We start from the raw sequence: 23404 nt of genomic DNA, 5'->3' as shown, positions 1-23404 counted from the left end.
TTAGATTTCATGTCATCCCTTGATCACAAGAGTCTCTTTAAACTTAATTTGCCATTACAATGACTTTGTGAGATAAGTATTACTTAACTCTATAAATGGAAAACCAAAATAATTTGTACAACAGCAGATGGGAAGCCTGTATCTTGAGCCCAGTGTTCCTAAAGCTGCAGAACCTTAGGAGCAAGCCTACCTGTTTCTTTTGTGGACAAGATACACACATAAGATACAGCCAGACTCAGGCAACCTTGCAACAATGGTGTAAATTCCTACAGCAAAATACTCCTGTGCTACAGTCTTTTTATACTGAAGCCATACTGTCCATGCAGAAATGCTGGTTTACTATGACTAAAACCCTTGTAGGTGGTTGGGGGTAGTATAGAACAAAAAATTTAGATGGAAGGAGATAAATAACTCTTCCCTAAACACTCATATATACAGTTCAACTGGTTTTCCTAGTTCTGCTAAACACAAGCAGCTATATCTGTATCTAGGCACATCACATTCATTCTCTTCCCAGGTCTTCAATGATCCCAGGTTTTTCAGGCTTCTCTATGGAAATATTAACTCATCCTTCAGCTGTGTTTCCACTGTGAACACAGCCCTAATTGTAGGGAAGAACTGTAGCATCACCTGGTATCAAAGTCAGTTTTTATTAACAGATTTTGATTTCAAATTTCAAAGAGCTTTTCTTTGTTGTCTTGCCTTTGCTTATTTTAAAATTTAGGGTTGAAATTTCCTAAACTGCATTCTTTTAGGGAATGTAGATATGACAAATCTGCTATTCTGCTATGCTGCTCATAACCCTTTTAATTTTTACTACTTTTGGCTTTAGAGCAGGGATTTGTTTGATAAGGTCACAAGTAGCATTTGAGCTATGGACACGACTTCTGCTCCTACTGTGAAAATTGGCTCAAATTTGTCAAAGTCACAAACCTCTGATAAATCTGTTTGTAACTGCATAATACAGAACCCAAGTTTATCCACTAAAATGCACAAATCCTGGCTCAGTGAACAGGCTGTATGGATGCTGTCCTTCCTGAGAGACAGCACGCTTTGACCCCTTCAGGCCATCCAAGGACCAGCTGGAGGGCCACAGTACCTTATTTCTGCCATTCTCTCAGTGTTGTCCCTGCCTGCACCCAAGTGCCACAGAGGCAGAGGCCACCCAAGTTACATACAAAGGGACTGAGAGCTTGACCAAATGAGGGGGAAAAGGCCAAGCCAAAACTGCTGGTCTAGGGTGAAGCCATGGCTGAGAATTGTTGAGGAAAGACTGGACTGTGACCAAGTAGGCAGGAAGTAAAAATTAGAATTGCTCTGGCAAAGAGAATTTGACATAAAGAAGAGTGGATAACAGGATTAGGACCTCTCAGGGGAAATTAAGAGCAAACCAGGATTCACTAGGAAAAAAAAGAGATGGACATTGTGTGAGAAATGTGAATGGGATGCACAGAGTCATGGGAGTAGAATTAGCTAGGTTTGCCTGGGAAGGAGATTGGAAAAAAATATGTAGAGACAGAGCTGAGAACCAAAGGATGTATTTTGGAAGGGAGACTGAGAGTTTGATGGGTGAAGACCGGAAACAGAGGAAAGAGAAAACTTTGAGGCAGATGAAAGATTATAGTGACCCAGCTTGATGCAAAAGAGTCTGTGTTCCTTAAAACTCTGTTTCCTCCACAATCTGCAGAGTCTTGAAAATCACCACATCTCTGGTGTCAGCAGATATGTTTAAGAACCATTGGAAAAAATGTGCTTCTCCTCATTTACTAGTTTGGTTTATTAAATGATGACATATTATACTAGACCTGTATCAGAGATTCTGCAAGTTATTTTTATGGATAAGTCTTATGAGTGCACATAATATCTCACATGAAGATTTGGGATTTATTTTTATAAAAGAAGAATGACTTGCAAAAAGAAACTCTAACAATTAGCAAATGCGATGAGTAATCCTGTCTATGCTTGCAAGACAGAAGCTTGCAAAAATGGCTTTAATATGGGGCAAAACTGAGTAAAATTCAGTATGAAAACAGATTGCCTAAAGGGGATGTTATGGAGATCTTTAAAAGTCATGAGTGGCACAAATAAGGGAGTGGAAAGGGGGTTTCTGTCTCTTTCAATACAAGCTCTAAGCACATAAAATGAAATTACAATGAGGCAGGTTCAAAACAAAAGGAGATTCTACTGCTTGTCACAGACTGCTGTGGGGCTAAAAACCAATATGGGTAAAGGGAAGAATGGGTAGACACATGTAGGATAAATCTGTTGGTGAATTAGACCTGGCTCCAGACCCTGAACCACAAAGGGGGGTTTGGAGAAGGCTGGGAGAGCTTGGGAGAAGTTTGCCCCATCCTTACTTCTTCTGTCTGCCATTCTTACTGACTTGTAGGGGCAAAAAGTATAATCAAATCCTTAAGAAGGAATTTCCTGGGAGGAGGAAATGCCTCAGATAGTGTACAGCTGAACTTGAGTTTGCCTATCACTGCAAGGGCATGATGCAGAAGACTGTGTAAATCATACCACAAATACAACCCTGGCCACGGCCACCCAGGAAAAATCCTCAAGAACTAGCTCAGAACACAAGCTGGCCCACTGTGATTCCTTCTTGTCTGGTGATAAGAGACATCCTTTCTGGGCAAGACCTGAAGGTAAGGAATGGAACAAGCAGAGCACAGGCATGTAGACACGTTACTGAGGTGGACCAGTCAGATGTGCAGCCTTATGCTCTGCGTGAGAGCAGACAAGGAGTCCAATGGGACAGAGGAACAAGAAAGAGCCCTGCAAGGACAGAGGGATAGACAGGAACTACCACATTTCTCACCTGAGGTTGGAGAGGATTGCAGGATTCAACGAAGCCTTCATTTCATTGAGCAAATGCAGAGAGATGCAGAAGGTCACGGCCATTGTTAGAAAAAAGGCATACATCTAGAGGACCTGTAATCTAAACAAGTCTACTTGTCTAAGCTAGTCTAACTGTAATCTAATTATTTTTTTATGTTACATTAAACAATTGCTACAAAAATGCACCTTCAACACGAGAGATGTTCATTACTCTTACCCTACAGGTCACCTACCTCACTGTTGGGAGGTATGAGTTTGATACCCTCAACAAACTGAATCCATGTCTGATCCAGTCCTCTGAAGTCTGTTGGAATCTTCTCTAGCCATGTTTTACAAAGCATGTTACCAAACTTTGAGAGAGATCTGTGGGTTGTGGATCTCAAGTGGACACATGTGCTTCTGAAATACAGAATGAGAACTTGTAAGAACATGCTTAGGCCACAACGCTGTCCCCAGTGTTTCAGTTTACCTGGCCCTACACAAATACAGAGTCTGCTAACTATAACCAACTTCCTGCACAGACTAATGATGGCCATGGATCCTATCATGTGCTGCTTAGCTCCCCGCATGACATGCACTGCATAGCGAGCCTAAGCTCCCAACTGAAGTCCTTGAGTCTGGGAATTTAGGTGCTTCAATCCTTATTTGGATCTAGATCATTGGCCTTAATATCTGTGTCTTGTTTCTCAACATTTACCAACAGAACTGATACCAGTAAATCATCTTCCAGGATATTGTTGAAGCTAAGACCATCTGTAAAGGTTTAAATTTTAAAGCTCAAGGGAGTTTGATTTGTATCTAATGTCATCTGGTTTTGCTCAGTCTATTGACAATTGCAGTGAGTGGGTGACGGAATTGCGAAACACGGTTCTGTGAGTAGCAAAATGGGAAACTCCCTTAACGTTCAGAGTTGGTGCTTAGCAATACAGTTTGTGGTTCCTTCTAGAGGCAGTTACTGGTATTTTTCACTATCAGATTAACATCTGATATTTTTTCCAGAGCTTGGTGAGCTTGGCCACTTTAGGTGTGGCAACCAACAGCAGCATAACCCAACACTAGAATACTCAGGTTCCTACCAAATAACTATGTTCACCCAAAACAGACTGAGCACCTTACACATGGCTCACCAATGCCTTTCCCCCAAAATTTCAGGCTTGTTTATTGTTTTAAATGTCAAGAAGAAAATAAAACCTTAACAGGTTTGAAGTCTTAATATCTGAAATGGAGTACTAATTACCCTAAATTGGGTGATTTTTCTTCTTCCAGATGAAAGTAAAATGCCCAGGAAGCAATTCGGTTAAGGGAGGTGTAATTGGGGCTTATGCTTTCATAAGACTAGAAATGAAAAATTATAGGGAATATCAGAACATTTTTCTTATTTTGCCTCTGTCATCTACAATGTGAAAGACCAGTATTCAAACTCCTGTGGCACAATTCAGAGGGATCTACGATAAAAAGCATCTATGAATCAAGAAAAGCAAGGACTTGGCGGCAGCGTCCCAGATCTCATCACTGTGGTATATTCATTTCTTGAATGGAAAAGTTTGAGTTTCATTCAGTTGCAGACATTACAACCCCATATTACGATATCATACTGATATAATTATACTAGTAAATTAAGCCCTAAGCCAGAGTACATGGACTTTCTACTTCTTATGTAACTAAAATGGTATCTGTACACTTGATAACACATACTTCACAAAGAGAAGAAAGATATTAAAAGAATCTGTAGAAAATAGCCAATTATGAAAAGCAGAAACAAAGTCTGTGAACATGGGCATGTGTGGGATGGTAAAATATTAAGAATGCTGGAAAAGCATAAACTGGAAGGAAAAAGTAAAATTCAAAGAGTGTAACAAAAAAGGAAAACATGTAATGTAAAATACAGCAAAGAAAATACAGGCAGTCTTTGTAATACGGGGGGAAAACATTCAAAGGAATAAAAAGGAAACATTCTAAAACTGGTGAAGACATGTCTTTTTATGCCTAAGACTAATGAACTGAAGGATGCCATTTTCAACACACACTAAAAACCAGCTAGCATGAGGTCAGCAACAGCAAAGGACAAAGCTTGCCCCAGTTAAAACCTGGCAAAGGACACAGATCTTAGCAGAAGGTATTGCACATCCACTTCTTTCAAAACAATGAGATCTCCACAAGCTTCAGGATAGAACTTATTTTTTAAAGACAAGGAATAAATACTTCGTTCACTATGGTCTAAAGCTTAATAAGAAATTTCTTCTGAGAAGGTTAATAGACTGTTTCTGCAAGACCTCTTGCATTTTCTTCAGTTGGTGCCTCTGGCATCTGCTGCCACCAGGTTATTGGGGGGCAGAGATTGGGGGTCGGAGAAGAGAGGACGCGAGGCAGGCAGCTGCTTCCTTGTGCGAGAACGCGTCCAAGCGCAAGCTTGGCACGTGAAATGCCTCCAAAACCCAGAGCATCGCTGTGCCTGGAGCTGGCAAAGGGAGAACTGCAATTTTTTTAGTGCTCCACTTTGGACTCATAGGCCGAAAGTGCGGGGCGGGGGAGGGGGCGGCGGACGGCCAGGAAAAGAAGTAAATTTTCTTCTAACCTATGCTAGGTTACAATACCAACTAAGCTCATCACTTATAAACGTGTGTGCCTTGTTTTGCAGGGAGCCGAGCAGCCCGACCCTCGCTGCAGGCGCTTCTTACTGTGGAGTGACGGGGCCGGGGCCGGGGCCGGGGCCGGGGCCGGGGCCGCATCGCGGGCCGCCGGCGGGGCCGGTCCGGCCAGGCCCGGAGCCAGCGGTCCCTCCCTCTCTCCCTCCCGGAAGCGCGGCGGCCGTGGGGCCGCCTTCCTGCGGCGCGGCTCCGCCTCCGCCGGGCAAGATGGTGGCGGCGGTGGCGCTGGCCGAGCCGTGAGCCGCTGTCCGCTCCTGCCGCTCTCTTTCTCCCCGTCCCTCCCGGCCGCGCTCGCCGCCGCCGCTGTTGCTTCGCGGCCGCCTGGCGGGGGTGCCCGGCGCGGCGGGCGATGCGGGCTGCGGGGCTGCGGGGCTGTGTGTGAGCGCGCCGCCCATGTGGGTGTCCCGGTGAGGCCGGGGGCAGCGGGAAGATGCTTCTGTCGCTGGTGCTGCACACCTACTCCATGCGCTACGTGCTGCCCGCCGCCGTTATGATGGGCACGGCGCCCACCTACATGCTGGCCTGGGGCGCCTGGCGCCTGCTCTCCGCCGTGCTGCCCGCCCGCTTCTACCGCGAGGTGGATGACCGGCTGTACACCATCTACCAGAGCATGGTGCTCTTCTTCTTCGAGAACTACACGGGTGTGCAGGTGAGCCGGCCGGGCAGGGCAGGGGGCCTCCGGCGGCCCGGGGAGCGGCCGGCGGTGGTGCCGGCTCTGGGCTCGCCGCCCCGGCCCCCTCGGGCCGCTCGCCGTGGGGCCCGCGGGCAGGTGCGGCCGTGGCCTGTGCCCGGGGCCGCAGAGGATCCGCCTCGTTCCGCAGCCGCCGCTGCTCCTCTGGTGATGCTTTTCACGGAGTGTTGGTGTTGTGTTCGTTTTGCAGGTCGGGGAGACGGAAGAGATGCGACACCGGTCGTGCTCTGTCAGCACTTGAATGGCAGCCGCCTTTGCACACTTTGAACCCCTGTGGCCTGTGCTGCACATCTGTAGCATTAAATTGGCAGCAGATGAGAAAGGTGTCATCAGCTATGATTGTACATAATACACGTACAAGTTTTTAATAAATAGATTACTTAATATCTAAATTATTACATATTTTCAGTTTTCGGCAGTCTGCCTATGTCACTCTTTGGCCCTTAAATTTTGGATCAGCCATGGATTGTGATTATTCAGGATCTCGGTTTCAGGTTAATAAGTTGGAATTGGAGGTCTCTCTTGTGTGATCAGAGGGGTATTTGCATTCAGGTGATAATACCTCACAAAGTGCTCAGTGTTTGAGCAATTATATATTTGTCTGTAATTTGCAAAGTAGGCAAGGAGACTTTTAATTCTGCATGTAAAAAATAATAAATGGCAGGTGCTTTCTGTGCCTAAACGTGACCTTCAAAGTGTTTTGAATATACAGATGTCTGTTTGAAGCTAGTGTCAGCTTCAGGTGCTTGAGAACAAGGAATATCAGTACATGTTGAGAGGTGACAGAGCTCATACAAATAAGGTCTTCTCATAGTTACAGCTAAGGCCTTTTTCCACTCTCTGATGAAGCTTATTTTGGAATCAGGCTAGATCTCCCCTAATTTCCACTTCTAAGTGCAGTTGTAGGCCTTGCTTCATACTGACTCTTGGCAAACCCACAAAGCCAGCTAAAGGTACAACAGTTGCACAGTTTGACATCAGACTAAATAGAGCAGATACAAAACTGAAGCAAGATCTTCTTTTAGTGGTAGTTTTTGATTGAGCTTGTAACTTAAGTAACTTCTTGCCCAAATAAGCTAACTTGTGTTGTGCTTTATATACTAAAAAAAAAAAAAAAAAAAAGGGAAGAAAAGAGGAAGCAGTAGCTCACAGGTTAAGTACTTACAGTACTTCTTACTTACTGCCTTCTGTTTTGTGTAGTGTCTCTAGTGCAGATACCTTGATGTGTAGTAACACACCTTGGTCATTAACTGCTGAAAATAGCAGTGTAGTGCTTTAACTTAACCTATTCTAAGAATGAGAGCCAAAAATCAAGATATATAAATTGTAATGGAAAAACTACTTAAGTTGCCTGCAATTGGTGTGCAGACAGTAGCAAACACTTAGAATTAAAAAAAAAAAAACTTTTATCCAAAAAATGCCTGTGACATTAAAGAAAGGAAAATGCTAACCAAAAGAAACAAAAAGGCAGCCATTATCTGTTGACCTCTGTTTCATTGCATTGATAAACTTCATACAAACACAAAAATGGTTGTGATCAATTACAGTCCACTAACAGGAGATCGATTAGGACAATATTAAAATAGACGTGCTTTGTCACAGTAAGCAACAAATAATGATAAGAAATGGTGGAAGAGGAGGCATATGTTGTAGGATAAATAAAATAGTAACTGCCACTGAAAGGTAAATAAAAACTTGAAAAATACATGTGTAGAGAGGTAAGAGTTGTAACCCTTAAAATCCATGTATCATTTAACTGGAAGATAGTCCCCATTTGTTTAAGGGAGAGAAACAGGGTGTCCTTTTAGACCTACTCTTGTGAATGCTTTACATGTTTGAACTTGAAACTCACAGTGGAAAGTTAACCATGTGCCTGAGTGTGTGAGACTGGGATGGTAACCTGAGAGCTACTGTGGATGGGCTGTCTTAAGGCACATAATTGGATGCAGATCATTAAACTTAATTCCAATAAACTAGCAAAAATAGTAGCTTCATTAAGGCAGCTGTAGAGCTCTACCAGCATTAAGGCACCATAATAACCGCAGGAGGGAGGAATTCTGCATCTCTTTCAGACCTATTAATTTATTCAATCGATTGAAATGTGTTGGGATATTTATTTTTGTAACTGGATAAATAGGAGACGACAGCCTCATCCATCAGAATACTGGAGCTTGTTGCATAGTCTCACTCATGAGGATTCTACAGATGCTTAAGTGACTTTTTGTTAGCACTGTTGCTGTCTTACTGTATTTAAAATGTCTATAACATTATGTGCTGTTTAGCATTCTTTGGTTTTACACTCAAGGTATTTGTGGTTTTTCAATACAAGAACACTGAACCAGTTGTGGATATTTGAGCTGTCTGATCTTAAAATAATTTGCCAAAATTCCCAGTAATGTGAGTTGAGCATTAATAGGGTAAAGTTGGTTAGGGTCATAAACATGGATGACTATTTTTTTGACTGAAATACTAGTGTATTGTGATATTTATTTTCTATTTATTTATCTGTTAAGAAGTGATGTTTCTGTCTATCATCTGCTGTTAATCCATTAAGTATCTAAACCTGTCTCCCCCTCATGATTGTATGCTCAAGTGTATTTTTATTCTTTTTTTTGTTCTTCTTGACTTGGATGTTTTTAGCCAATTCTTTTAAAACAAAAACTGTAGTTCGTGATAGGAAGGCTTTTTATCTTTGTAGCAAACTCTTTGTAAGGTGATAACCTGATCTGCATGATAGAAAATCTTGAAATACTAGTCTTTCCCTTTCTCTTAAGTCTTTGACTTGAGACCTAAAATAAATGCGGAGCTATAATTGCTGTGAGCTCTGGGTATTTTATGTCCTAGAGAGTGGCTCATGAAGTAAGTGTAAAAGTTTTTTGATTGGTAAGCAAAAAGTATTTACTTGTAAATACTTTCTCTTTTTAAATTTTGGGTCCAACTCAGTTTTTTTCCACAGGAACAATTTGTTTTAAAAAGCCTAAGAGAACTCAAGCTAACTTGGCATCAGTTTAGGTTTTCCAATAATATTAGAATTCATTAATGAATTGCCAAAAATAGTCCTTTTTGCTGACTGTCATGCAAGAGTTGGCTATAGAAGACTGAAGAACCAGTATTGAGAGTACAAAAAGCAACAACAACATCCCAGTGCTGTGAGGTAAACTGGGCAAAGCCAGTATGACTATAAAGTGAAATCCTGTGATGCTGTGTATGTTTGTCTGTGAAATTACAGTTTAGCGGGTGTCCATGGATTCCATTAAGGAGCTATAAATATATTAAATTAGTTCATCTGTGGCATTGTGACAGTGCTGCTCAATAATCTCTATAAACTCAGAGTAATGAAAATGTGTTAGTGTGGTGTGTTGGAAAGTGGCATGGAGAGAATGTCCCTGCTTTGGCACTGTGTTGCTTCGCACCTGTTCTGCTGTAAGGCACAGGTGCCCTACAGTATTGTTTCTAGGAAGAATGTATACGAGGTGCTTGAACACTATATAAAGTGAGGAGAATTCTGTGTAAAGAGAGTCTCAGAGAGCAAAGGATGTTAATTTCAGCAGTGATGAGCCAAAGCAGTCACTGGTAAAAACAGGTGCAATTCATGCACTTCAGAGGACTTGCGTCTGCTGTTGCTAATAGTTGGTTTGGACCAGGTTTCTGAATCATCAAGTAGCTGATGAGCTGTGGTTGTGTTACTGCTTTTGTCTTTACTGTGTTAGGGAAGTCTGGTCTCTTCTATTTCGAACAGACAATGAACAGTTGAATCTTACCATAGAATGTGAAAAACAGATTGGCTGCAAATATGCATGTGATTAGGATGTTTGAAGGGCTGAAAGGAATAGTAATTCAATATGATGAATGCTCTCATCTCTCTCTGACCCTGAACATCTTATCCCAGTTGCTGTCAGGGTGATGAAATGAATGCCTATTGTGTTTGTGCACGTGTTTCAGATCAGTTGAGGACTAAATGTTCTTCAACTCTTTTTGTTGTAATTGCATTTAATATTTTGTACTGAATGCTGGTGAAGAAATAATGAAGAAATCATCATTCAGACTGCTTCCTAAAGGATTATTTTCATCTGAAAGGTTTTGACAATTGAATGAAATCCGTAATTGAATTAATGCACATGGATTTTGTTCAGTGCTTGTGTCAGCTGTCTTCCCTACCCCCACTTCCTGATGAATAGGATTTTTTGGAAGTGGTGTTTTTATTAAAGACATTATGAAATTCTGGTTTTCATTGTCTTTACAGGACTCTGGAAAGGCTGTAAGAATCAAATAATACCTCGGTGTTGCTTAGCAGAGCTGAACAATTATTTTATAAAATACAAGAGATGCCTGTTAAACAGTGCAGTGTGCTTCCTGGATTGATGCTGAAGCTTGGACTTGCTGGGTCTCATCAGGGTTGAACACTGCATAGGTTTAGAGCAAACTAAAACTTGTGGAGCTAATGTGCTGCTGAACTCTTGACGATGCTTTCCAGTGGAGTAGAGCCTGGGACTTTTCATATCTTGGCTTTCTAGGAAATGTGTGAGGAGAGCTTGGTGTCTGAGATTAGGGTGGATGCTTAGTCAGAGCTGTTGGCCAAATTGCAGTGAAATTGAATGTCTGTGCCCATCTCTATTCCCAGGACAGCAGGCTTCCCAGACAAGATTATCTTTACTTGCTTCCTGCTTTTCATTTCCAGCTGTCAAACAGGTAATTCTTGAGGGCCCAAGGTGGAGGGAGGTGGGAAGCCAAGAGGCAGTGCAAGTCTGACAGCCAAGTTGCAGCATACAAGGAGGGGAGTTGCTTCTGGTTGCTGTTGGTGAGGTGTTTTGTCATCTCTTAGGAACCTGGTTCTTCCCTCTCTGCACTGGGGGAGGCATCATAACCAGGCTTCCTAATGGCAGGGTAAAGGTTTGGCTTCTAATTGCTTCCTGTCGGTACATGTGAGTGACAGTTTGACTCCTCGTGAGATGAGGACCCTTTCCCAGGCAAAAGCCATAACCAGAAAGTCCAAAGGAAACATAACTTTTCACTCTTGTTCAGTTGTGTTTGGAAAGAAAGTGCTGGCAATTGCATTTTGGCATGAGCCTGGGTGTGTGAACCAGCGCTTGAGTTTCCTGAGCTCTCCTCCCTGTGTGGCAGCTCAGGAGTGGGAGGGTACTGGGATGGTGTGGGAGCTGAGCAAGCTCAGGGATGGGAGCTGAGCTGCCGTCAAGGCAAACCTCTAAGCTCAGGTGGGAGGTGAGCAGCCTCCAAGGGCTTGAGCATTCCTAGTTCATGTAGCTTGCGTCAGTAACCCCAGTTAGCACCTGCTTACGTTGCTGCTTGTTGTGAGGCATGTTGAGAGGTTAAAATAATCATAACTTGTCATTTAATTGTGTTGGTAGCAATAATGAAGTCAAGGTCTTGGGGGAGTGATAGAAATTTGGGAACTGGTGCAGTGCAAAGATTGAAAAGAAACTAGGAGAAGGTAGTGAAGTGTATTACGTTTGTGTGGTAAACTTTTGAAAGAAGCCCAGTGAAATTTTTCTGCTGTGATGAAATTTTTCTGGCTCCATTAAGAGGGTTTACCCTGATTCATTTCATTAGAGATTTCAGTGTACAGCTGTCTCCAGGCATATATGTCTTTTGTAGTATGCAGCAAAGTTCTTTGTGTTATTAGAACAGAATTTAAGTGATACCTGCTAAGCCCGAGGGATGCAGCTTTCAAATTGAGATGTATGCCTAATTTTAGACTCTTATGTTCAACCGTGGTATGAGGCAGCAAAAATAGATAGATTAGGTGTGTCAACTTTGTGCTCTGTTTTAGATATTGCAAACCAGATATTTGCATTTATCTTAATCTTAATTCTGTGCCTTTGACTGTAGATTTGAAGGTGACAGTGATGTCCTTCAGGACTCTTGTTCAACAATATACCATCTAGAGTTCCAGTGTAGTACAGATTTGGCTTTGGGGCAATCTGGAAAGAATTTAGTGTAGAGAGGTTCCACATTCAGTGCTGGTCCTGATCATCCTCCACTTACTGTATGATGTATGAAAAATAAAATAAATAAATTAAAACTGAGGTCTTGTTAGCATTTTTAGAAATCAAGTATCAGCTACCTGAACCAAAACTGCTGTTTGGTTAAATTAGCAGCTTTGTGCGGAGGTTTTCCTAGCATATGTTTTCTAATTGGCAAGTCACAATTGAATCTGAATTTTATATCAGCCGTATCTGTTGCAGTCCGCAATTTAAAAAATGTGTGATTACATTTTTCAGTTAGCTGCATGCACTTACGAAAATATTAGAAAGTATGTGTCAGGTAGGAATCAAAGGGCAAGTTTGAATGCTCTTACAAATTCTGATTCCAAGTATTTGACCAGTAAGTTTTGCAATCTCATGGTTTGATTTTAAAATTTTCTATTTAAATATACTTTGTTTTAATATCTTAAGATTTTTGATATATGCATTTTTCAATATAATTTATCCTGACTTTGCATAAATTAGTTATATTTGAAAATAAAAGTTGCATTTACCACTTTTTTTTTAATCTGCATGAGTTTTATACACTTTACTCTTTTTGTGTTTAACTGTGTTGTGGTAGGTGCTGGGCTGTGGAGTTCTACAGTGCTCTTCCATGCCCTTTTGTTCTGCTTACATAATATGTCTAGATACTTTATGTAAGGATGATTGTTAATTTAGATGTTTTTTTCTCCTGGCACTCTACCATCAGACACTGTTCTTGCTAAGAGAAGATTCTGTTCAGTGTTAAACATTTGAGTGCAGTTATTTCAAACTTTTTGCCTTAGGCTTGCAGAGGCAGGATATCCTTTTTTTCTCAGTTTTAGTTGTGTTAGATAAAGTAGGCTCAGATGTCAGGGATTTTGACATTACAATTATGAGGAAACATATCTTCTCAGGGGAAGAATACTCTTTAATCTATCTTCTGTCAGTTTGAATTTGTCCTGTGAAGCGATTTGGTATAAAAAGCCAGAGAAATTATTTTCTTTTGTTCTTTTAGTTTCTGTCACATACTGCTTGTCATCTTCTCTGTTACAACTAGATCATCTGTGGGAGTAGGAAACAGCATTTATGCTAGTTTGATTTTTAAATGTTAAATAAGCTACATGTGATTCAGTCAAATTTGTATTTTAGCACTAGATATGAAAAAATACTCATTTTGATTGCTTTGAACTGTATTGTGGCAGTGAAGTAATTTTTCCTGGTGAACTTATGGATTGACTTGAAAACTTATTTTGTTCCATTTCTTAAGGCTACTTGGGAATCTGAGGGCATGCATGTTTCTTTTTGAGTAAGCAGGCAAACATAGTGCATAGTCCAAAGCAAGCTGCAGGTGAACTGGCTGTGGTGGTGAGCACATGAGAGTGATTTTAATGTGGTGATTTTTGAGGCTGATCAGTTTACTGTGTTCAGTTCTGGAACCAGAATTGTTGTGGATACCTCCCTACATGTTCCTGTGCTGTGTAGTGATGCCTTTGCTTCACTGTGAAAGTCCAGAGTGCTTAAATTCTAAATACTACTGACAATGATGTGTGGAGAAGCTTTCAAAAATCCTATTCCGCAATCACAAGCAGAGAGTAGAGATGTTTCTTAATCATCCTCATTCATGGTAACTCACTGATGATAGCTTCACAGAAGTTTTCGGTCTGTACTTGATACAAACCACTTGTAACAGTATTACAAATAAAGATGCAAGCAACTCCTCCACGGAGTCCTAGGCATTTAGAAGCAAAGTTCCTATTACGAAGAGCTCTGGATGGAGGAAATAACTGCAAACTGCCACAAGGTTTCCTGCTTCTGGCTCATGTCTGGTGGGCAAAGGGTACTTCCAGAGTGAACTTGAATGGACATTACGTATTTTCCACTATGGAAGGGCAATAAACAATGGCTACATTAAGTGTGGGTTGCTTTTGCCTTTCTTCTAAAGAAATTACAAAAATCTGCAGAAAAAATCTCCAGAGATGCAAAAGGCTTATAAAGGAGACTTTCTCCTATTGAAACAGGTGGAATACTTATGCCTTCTAGTACAAGAGTGGAAGTGTTCAGGTTTTATGTAATACCAAGATGACAAATGTTCAGAAAAACACTCACATTGAAATCTCATTGTATAAATAATCTCCTTTCACATATGTCTGAAGTACATGCAGTTATTATTAAAAAAATTCCATTACTTGTGATTTATGATGAATGTTAGATGGTCTAATTTTGATTTTTCCCAGGTGGTCACTGGTTGTAATGGTGGGTTCATGCTATTGAACTGCACTGTAATCAAAAGCAAGTAATTTGGAGAGAGATCTGTAAATTATTTAGGCTTTAAATAGGATTTGTTCAAACCTTTGATGCCAGAATGTTAAAATTAGAATCATGATAAATCTTGCCTTTTTTTCTGTTGTCAAAACAGGAACATTTTCCCTTTTTAAAAATTTTTTAAGGATTCATCAGATAGCTAAGGAGTACAGGGGACAATTATCTTTAATTCAGCTCAGAAACTTCACAGTCAGCATCAAAACTAAATGATTTCTATACATGTATGTAGTACACTGAATGAAGTATAACCATTCATAACACTTTGTCAATTTAGACCATAAGGCTGGAAGCTAGTATGAAAGTAAGAATGTGCAGGCTTCATATTTAACATCAGATGGTATGATTCTGCTTAATCTCTATAAGATGGTATGATCCTGCTTAATCTCTATAAATTGCTACTATAGCTTTCTTACACAAAGGAAATAAAATGGCAGTAAGTGTACTTTCTAAAGTTCTGTGCCCTCTGGTTGAATCAAATGAAAAATGTATTTAAAAAAAAAAATTTAATTACATTGCATATAGGAATCTGTTCAACATTCCCCAGAGCTTAATCTCTTAGCAATAGTTTTCTTCACTGAACCCCAGTAAAACACATAGCTGCAGAACGTTTGAATGAACTCTGCTTCAATAAAATGGATTGCTTTGTGATTTTATGCTGCTGAGCTTGTTAGAGCTGTCTGAGCACCAGACTTCAGACCTGTGCAATTCTGTACTAGGCAGATAGTCCCTGAAGAGGTTATGATGTGTAGCAGTAGTATGATCATTACCTAAAATCTGGGTGTCCTAAAGGCATTTTTAGAAAATTTATAAACTTTTCTTTCAGATCTAGAGAAAATGCAACTAAAAACATAAAAGTCCTTCCTCTTCTGCTGTATTCATATTCTTTATGCTGTAGGCAAGTGAGACCTGTATCTGTTAAATGTGAATAAAATTGTGTCTTCATCTTCTGTGAAGAAAAATAAACATTTAAAATTCTTATAGTAGGACATCTGAAAACCTGAGAAATTTGTCAGCCCCAAGTACAGGTTCCTTATCTGTATCCTGTCTTGAGCCTGCTTCTAGTCAAACAGGGTAAATAGATTCTGTGGTCTGAGGTACTTTCTCTGGAAGCTCAAAGGACTTGTGACATGAGGCACGTTTTTAGTCTAAGAGAATTTAAAGAACTTTGCTGAAGATGCCTGCAGCAGTGCTGCAGAGGTCAGCTTGCACAGGGTGTATGTTGACTTCAGGAGCTGCTACGTGGTAGTTGTTTCGGTGGTTTGTTCGTGCAAGCTCCACCCTTTCACCAGAAAATTGTATCCAGAGTTTTTAACAAGCAGTTGAGAAATATGTCCTAGAATACTATTTATTTTAGTAGACATGTTGTAGTAGTGCCCAGCTAAGAGAGTTGCTCTTGATCCAAAGAGCACACAGTCCCAATTATTGATCATGAAGAAATAGTGAAGTGGAGAGAGGTGCATTTTGTGAAGATAGTACAGCTGAGTAGGAAGTCTGTATGGTCCTTTTTAAGTGTTGATGTCTTGACTCGTTCTCTAGAAGAGGGAAGGAATGTTCTCCCCCTGTTATCCTGTTTTTATCCTTCTTTCCAGTTGCTATTGCCTGTGCTTGAAGCTGATGTTTTTCCTGAACACAGTGCACTGCTTTCACAAAGTACTGAACATAAGTTTTGTTGAAGTAACAGCAAAGATGTTCATTCTTAATTTACACCTGCTTTGTTGAATAGAGAAGGGAGGAGGGTTAAGAAGCCTGAGGAACCAAGACTGAGTGTGCTGGTAGACTGATAGACATCAGATGAGATGGCCTCAGTTTTTACCAGCAATACCAGTTGCGTTGCCTTAATACTGCTGAAGCAGAAGTCACACTATCAGAAGATCTGCTTGCAGATCAGCTTCTAACTCCTCCCATTATCAGCCACATCCAATTACAACATTAAGATAATCTCTTTGCTAGGAGTTTGATGTCATCACCAGTTGACCTGCAAGCAGATCTTCTGATAGTATGATTACTTTTACCTCCGGTTATTTTTGCTGTGGCAGTGTTTACTGATCTGACATAGCTAGGATGCGATTAAATGATCTATTTAATTTTCTTTGGTATGTAAAGATTTCATAAGCAAGAAATAAAATTCTTAACTCTAAGTTAGGAGCATCCACCTTGTTTCAGTGAAAACCTGTGCAAATTGTGAGTTATTCAGGTGTGGCTACCATGCAGGACTGTTACACATTGCTACATGACCTACCTATTAGCACAGCCAGATTTTAATTTGTTGCGCTGGAAAAAGCAGAGTCTGGTAGGGAAGCTGAAACTGGTGTCACCAGATCACCCAGGAGCTCCTATTTGCATGCCTAGATCAGCCTATCACTGAATTAGTGCATTCTCCCAGCAGAACTACTTGTAACCTGCTAATGCATCAGAGCTTCGCCTGGACAGGACACTCTGAAGTGTGTCTTGTGGCCGCTGAGTCTGTGAACAGCTTGGTATATGGCATCCATGGAAGCTGGGTACCAGCCTTCCCACAGAAGGGATCTAACAGCATCCAGTTTCCTTTATTTGAGACCTCACTGTATTGAGTTTGACAGTGCTGCTGTGTAAACAGATGTGAAAGGCCCACATTAACACTAACTGTATTACCCATTACTGTGAACTGGGCTGTGAAGCAACCAAAACATGGCTAAAAGCACACATTTCAGTGTTGTGTACACAAGTAATGTTTGCAGTGTAAGACTGTAAATCTGCATTTTAAACGTGTTCCCTCAAATCTCTGCTTACTTTGGCTTGCTGTGTTGCTCTTCCTTTTGACTTGTTTTCTTTGCTTGACTTCATTGTGCCTTTTTTTTTTAACATAGCAGATTCTATTCTAAATGAATTGGTTCCTCACTTGCTTCATTGTGGCAGACAGGGCACTTATCAGTTCATTAAGCTGATAGATAGGTAGAGTATATGTATACTGTAGTATCTGGAGGGCCATGCATTAAATATGTGAAACACTAGGTACCTTGTGCTGAAATTGAAATTGCCTCCCAAGCATGTCCTGCACTGCTTCCCTGGCATTGGCTGCAGGGAGCAAGACCACCCCTGCCTATCCTCTGCACAGCCCAGGAGCAGCACTGCTCTTCTGCCAAGGGCTAGGAATCTTGAAGCCACTCTGATGTCTTCAGGTTGCTTCAAAAGGGGCTTGAATACAGGTGGGTGCTGTGGACTCTTGTTTCTGCATTGCTGTTGCTGCTGAGTCACTCCAGTGTTGCCTTAGAGCACAGTGCTAAGAGTGCCAAGGTCATTCGATCCCCATACCGGCATTCACTTAAAAGGTGGACTTGAGGATCCTTGTGGGTCCCTTCCAACTCAGAATATTCTGTGAGTCAGTAATTCACTGTGGCCCCCAAACATCTTCTGCACCAGCAGAATGAGGAGTCAGAGGCCACACAGCCTCTGCAGCGAGGAATTCTGCAAAGTTAGCCATGAAAAACAGCAGGGAGGCCATGAAGAAGAGTACTGTATTATTTCCTTCTGCAGCTATAATATACATTAGGTGCTCTGGTTTACCTAAACACATCAGATGGCGAGAAATTGGAGTCTTGTCCTGAGGAGACTCTTCTCTTGCTTATCCACAAGCAGGTTAATTCGTCAGACACCATCTCAAAGGAAAAGGACATTTCTGTAGGATTCAAAGCTCTTAACTGTTACCTCTCTGTTGTGTATGGTGAATATTTTCAGAAGCCCAAAAAAGCAAAAATGCTTTGGTCTCAGAAGGAGAGCTGCGTGGGTGCCCGTAGAGTAGGTGTCTCCTGGGACTGGAGGCTGGAAGTTGCCATTCTTAGCTAGCTGTAGTAACAGTTGTAAGTTTGTAGCTCAACTCTTTAACTGAGAGTGGCTAAGGTGAATAGCTGTTTGCTGGCCTTTGATGAGCTCTGTAAGCCTTTTCTCGAGATTAGTGAAATGGGCAGTGCTGAAATGGATGATGCTGCAGATAAAGCTGGTGCATCCTCTTAGGCTGAGCCATCTGAGCAAACAAAATAGAGCTTTCAGGTTTTCTCGTTCTTATCTTCGCTTTGAAATAAAACATCCTGGTTTTGTGTGTTTAATGAAAATTAATTATAAATAAGACTTTTTTCTTCCTTTTTCAGTTCTGTACAACAGTATGGCTGTATGTTTTATGATGAGTAAAAGATTTTGGTCCATTACACGTAAACACATCTAACCCTTAGGGTAAGCCATAATGTTGCATAGAAGTTGTTTACAGGAACAGTGAGTGGGTGTTCCTCTGGGGTTAAAAACTAGAACTACATCCAATCTTACTGAAATAAAAAATTACACAGATTAACTGTTGTATTTGGAAGACAATGGCATACATTTTTTTAAGGGAATGATCCTTTATATTTTTTTTACTTGTGCAATAGAAGTGAGTGCTTTAAATTGTGGGTTTGATTGCACTGAGATTTTGACTTTGTACATTAAAGTGGAAATATTTACAAGTTGAAGTTATAAATTGTATATTTCAAACCCTCTTTCTTGTGTGGGACAGCTCTTGGGGTCAAGGGCAGGTTTTGTTTTCCTCTTGTTCTTATTTTTTTTTCTTACATTTTAGGAAAGCTCAAATAACATTCAGGACCTTCTGGTTTAGTGATGTGTTGTATTGGGCCTTCTCTCTTACTCTAAAATTGTCTTTGCCAGAAACTGCATAGTGGAGTCTTAACTTAAAATTAAAGAAAACAGTATTTATGGACTTTGTGCGTAAGAGTGCTGGGAAAGCATACACTTGGAAAATGAAGTTTTAACTCTATAAGTGAGAGTAGGGGGATTTATTTCAGAGGACTTTGTGCACCTGAACTGTAAGCTTCAACCCTCAGACTGCTATCTTTCTCTAATCTGTGTGTGGTACCTAGAGTCAGCAGTAAGGTTATAAATTCTGGTACTTTGATGAGAAGACTACTCCTATAGCAGAATCTTGTTCAAATTTCTTCAAATTCTTTCAAATTTTTTCAAATTCTGTTCAGAATATACTTGTGAACTGACTTCTTACAAATGTTTTTCAGTTAGAATTTATTGTACGGGCCTTTTCTTTTTCGCTTTTGGAAAAAATTAAGTTGTATCCTCTTTTACTATATGCTGGATGATCTCTTGTTCACATATTGACTGAATTTCTCAGTTTGCCAATATCTGGTTTCAAACTTGAAAATACAACTTGATCAACAGTGTGATTGTATTTTCAAAGAAATAACAGCATGAATGTAAAACACAGTGTTCTTGTGGGGGTTTTGCCTAGAGTTAGCAACATGAGGCATTAGCCATCCAGTAACACAGGTTACCTGAGAGATGGACAGATTTTCCAGAGATGCTGGTAAAGACCTTCTGTAAGGATCAATATGAGACTTGGCGTACTAAATGATACCAGTTCAGATCTGAATGTTAGTTAGTTCTTCCTGATAAAATTCCAGTATTGCCCAGATGAGGGAACTGATGATAATAAGTGGGAAAACCATCCATATAGCATTTTGCTTTTTTGGTAAATGGAATAATTTCAAAGCTGTGTGTATGTCTGATACAGCCAACTTCAGGAAACAAGGAGTGTGTCCATTGGCAGAGCAAGGACGTAAGCCTACCTAGAATGTACTGGCTAGGCTTCATTAAGTAATGAAAATGTTTATTAAAGGTAGTTGAACAGTTGCATTGGTTCTTCAGTTCAGAATTAAAATTAATTAATTTCTCATTTTATATTTGAAAATAATTGACTTAATCCATTTTAAAAGGGTGACTAGGATTCCAGCATCAGCATCTTGTTTTGTAGTCACGCTCTCAGAAGTTATTTCACTAGTAGACCAGTACCTTTCAGGGGTGAGAAACTACAAGGTTGAAGTGTGTCTTTAATGTAAAAGAGAAAAAAATATAAAAAAACCTGCTGTCTGGGAGCCACAGACTAATTTAAAGGCACCCCTCAACTTCATGCTTTTTTGTTCACTCTTGGTGGTTAAAATCATGGCAAATGGTTGAGATTTTGTTCTTGAGCTAATCCAAGAAAAATTACCCTTCTAGTTTGAATGCTAGCAAGTGTCTGGCTGAAGCATGTCTTATTCGTTAGATGTATAAATTAAATGGTGATTTTGTACATGTCTGTGATTCCTCATTAGCTTCAGTTATATTAACGTGGGGAGCTTGTGGATGAAGGTCACCTTCCATGGATCCAGTTCTAGGGCTAAGGCACAAGAACAGAATAAGTTTCTTAAGCACTCATTCATTAATATTTGCAGCTTTATTGATAAGTCAGTTGTCTGTGTGGTGGGTACTGAAGCAGTCATAGGGTGTTTGTCTGTTAATGATGCTAACTTGCTGACAGTTTTCCTAGTAAATAGCGATTTACTGCATTGGATCTCATCACTGCCTAATGCAAGGAAAATAAATTATAAAGTAATACCACTTATTTTTTAATTTTTTTTTAGGTAATTATCTACGGGGATTTGCCAAAAAATAAAGAAAATGTAATATATTTATCAAATCATCAGTGTACAGGTTTGTATTTTTTTGCTTGTCTTAACACTTCCATAGATTTAAAAAATCTGCTTGTCTGTTTACTGTGTCTCTTTCCAGCCTTGCCCTAACAAGCAAGAGCTTGTGGTTCAAAAACCTTTGATGACATTTATACATACAACATGTACTTTTTGTTTCATCAGTGGCAATTAAGAGCTAATTTAACTGATTATTTTGGGCTTTTGTCGTTGCAGTTGATTGGATTATCGCGGACATGCTGGCGATCAGGCAGAACGCGCTCGGGCACGTCCGCTATGTCTTGAAGGATGGCTTAAAATGGCTTCCACTGTACGGGTGGTACTTTTCACAGGTGAGCCCATTCATGCTTTCCTTGCTGTTTGTGAGTCAAAGATGTAAGATGTACTTTCCCCCTGTTTTCCATGCATGCTGTGAAGATGTAGTTCTGAGCTAGCACTCAATTACTTGAACATGAAAGCATCTGGTTTCACTCTAACTACAGTTAGATATATATCTTAGTTGAGAGACAGTTACTAAAGACTCAGTTTACTTTTCTAAATGAATACTTATTATGGATAGAATTAAAATTGTAGAGTCTGTTAGGAATATTTCAGAATATTCTAGAACTTTGTTCTTTTTACAGTCCAAAACTGCAGTTAGCAGAAGGCATAAAACAGACTTTTTTTGCTGTGTATCATGCTACAAATTGGGAGTAAATATGCATTACTGTTTGAGGTACTTGTTTTTCAGTTGTTTTGGTTTTAGCACAACATAAAAGAGAGAAGTTGGATCTTAGTATGGTATGGAGGAAAGGCAGATCCCACCTCCATGAAAGTGTTGATGGTTATTTTGGACTTCAATTAAGCAAAAACCTGAGTTTAACAGTATTCCCACCTTTTTCTTCCTCCTCTCTCTGCACAATACTCCTTTTGTTCCTTCTAGTCTGAGAGCTCAACCTGATGTGCCTCAAACGCATACGATTACTGAGAAACAGTGGGCCATGGTCACTGAACAGCCAACATTCTGAGTGGATATGATCTTCAGTCTAAAATGGTGGAGAGTAGTGTAGATGGCTTACTTCCCTAAAATCCTATGTGAATTTAACATGTATGTTCTTGGCTTTTTCTGAAAGCAGAACTATTCCAATGTAAAACAAAATAAAATATAGAGGTGGATGTTCTTGGAAGTACTGGCCTTTTTCTAGGTGAGCAGAAATGGCTTCATGGTACTTACCTCAGGGTTTAATGGGTGCTTAGTTGTTAGAACAGAAATGGGTAGAGTTTTGGGTAGTGGTTCCAAAGTGCTTATTCAGTAAGACTTCTCTCCTTTGGCTTCTCTGTTTGATCTTAATGTGTTCTCTGAACTTTAATCTGATTTCTGTTCCTCACCCCACTGCCCAGGCAAAGAAGAGAAAAAAAAAGGAACAAAAAAACCCCAACCAAAACGTACCAAAAAAAAAAAACCAACCCAAACCAAAAAAACCACCAAAACAGAAACAACCACCAAACACGCACACCCTTAGGAAAATATTCTAATAGAATTAGACAGTTTGATTGAATTGACTGTGAGCCCTGTCCAAGAGGGCAAGAAGGTGGACAACATTGAGAGAAAGAGCAATATTATGCTGGGTATCATTGGAACTATATATTAGTTTGTAAAAGAGTATATGAAGAGTAGGCAACTACAGGTATATGTCCAAATAGGAGGATTTACTCTTTCCGTCATCTTTGGAGTACATCCAGTGTCTTCAGCTTGGTGGTTGAAAATCTTTGTTGTCTTCTGGATGAGTACCTTAGTGAGTAGGCTATAGATCTAGGCTGGAGCATGGGTAGTTGGCATTGTTTCTGCTAAAATTGGTATGTTTAGAGAAGTATATGCTGCAGAGAAAATGAGAAAACGGTTCACAATTTCTTTAATTGGTGGGTTTGCTGTCCCAGTCTCCTAAATAACTACAAACTGTCAGACCCTGTCATACCTCACTAAGGGTATGCATTAGGAGAAAACAGAATTCTCAGTTGTCTAATGCTTGTCCCTAATGCTTTTCTGCATTTTTTGTCCACTAAAGTGACTGATCTGCTGCATGGAAATATTTTGCTCTTTGTCCTTGCCTTTAGTCATTACAATGGTGGTGATTTAAGTCTGCTTTAATTAAAATACAAACAGGATATATATTCCATCCACTATCACTAGGTGTCCAGAAATTATTTTTATCAAGATTTTGGAAAATTACTTTTGCTGTGTGGAATATCCGGTGCTCAGTTTCCTGACCGGTATATTGACCATTAAAAGGAGGTTCCTGTGGAAATTAATCTGAATGTCGCCTACATTTTTAATCAAAACATGTATGTATTAAATAAAACCTATTCAGCTTTCGATTCCTCAAAAAATAAAACTTCTGCAAGATTTAGTGAGGGGTGATTATAAATATTTATATATATATATTTAAATCAGTGACA

At 40.2% G+C, this 23404-nt stretch overlaps 1 protein-coding gene across 1 annotated transcript in view; it reads left to right on the top strand.

The window, feature by feature from the left end:
* The first annotated feature begins 5687 nt into the window (after positions 1-5687).
* Positions 5688-23404, top strand: part of AGPAT5 (1-acylglycerol-3-phosphate O-acyltransferase 5) — a 55798-nt gene continuing 38081 nt past the window's right edge. Inside the window, exons 1-3 of the mRNA XM_082303397.1 lie at positions 5688-6138; positions 20903-20972; positions 21185-21300. Of these exons, the coding sequence (XP_082159523.1) occupies positions 5920-6138; positions 20903-20972; positions 21185-21300 (405 nt within the window). The 5' untranslated portion in view covers positions 5688-5919. The remainder of the gene's footprint in view (positions 6139-20902; positions 20973-21184; positions 21301-23404) is intronic.

The sequence above is a fragment of the Coloeus monedula genome (assembly GCF_965178545.1).
Source record: "Coloeus monedula genome assembly, chromosome: 2".
Taxonomy (NCBI): Eukaryota; Metazoa; Chordata; class Aves; order Passeriformes; family Corvidae; genus Coloeus; species Coloeus monedula.
Note: the sequence above shows the minus strand (reverse complement) of the source record. Positions and strands in the feature narration are given on the sequence as shown.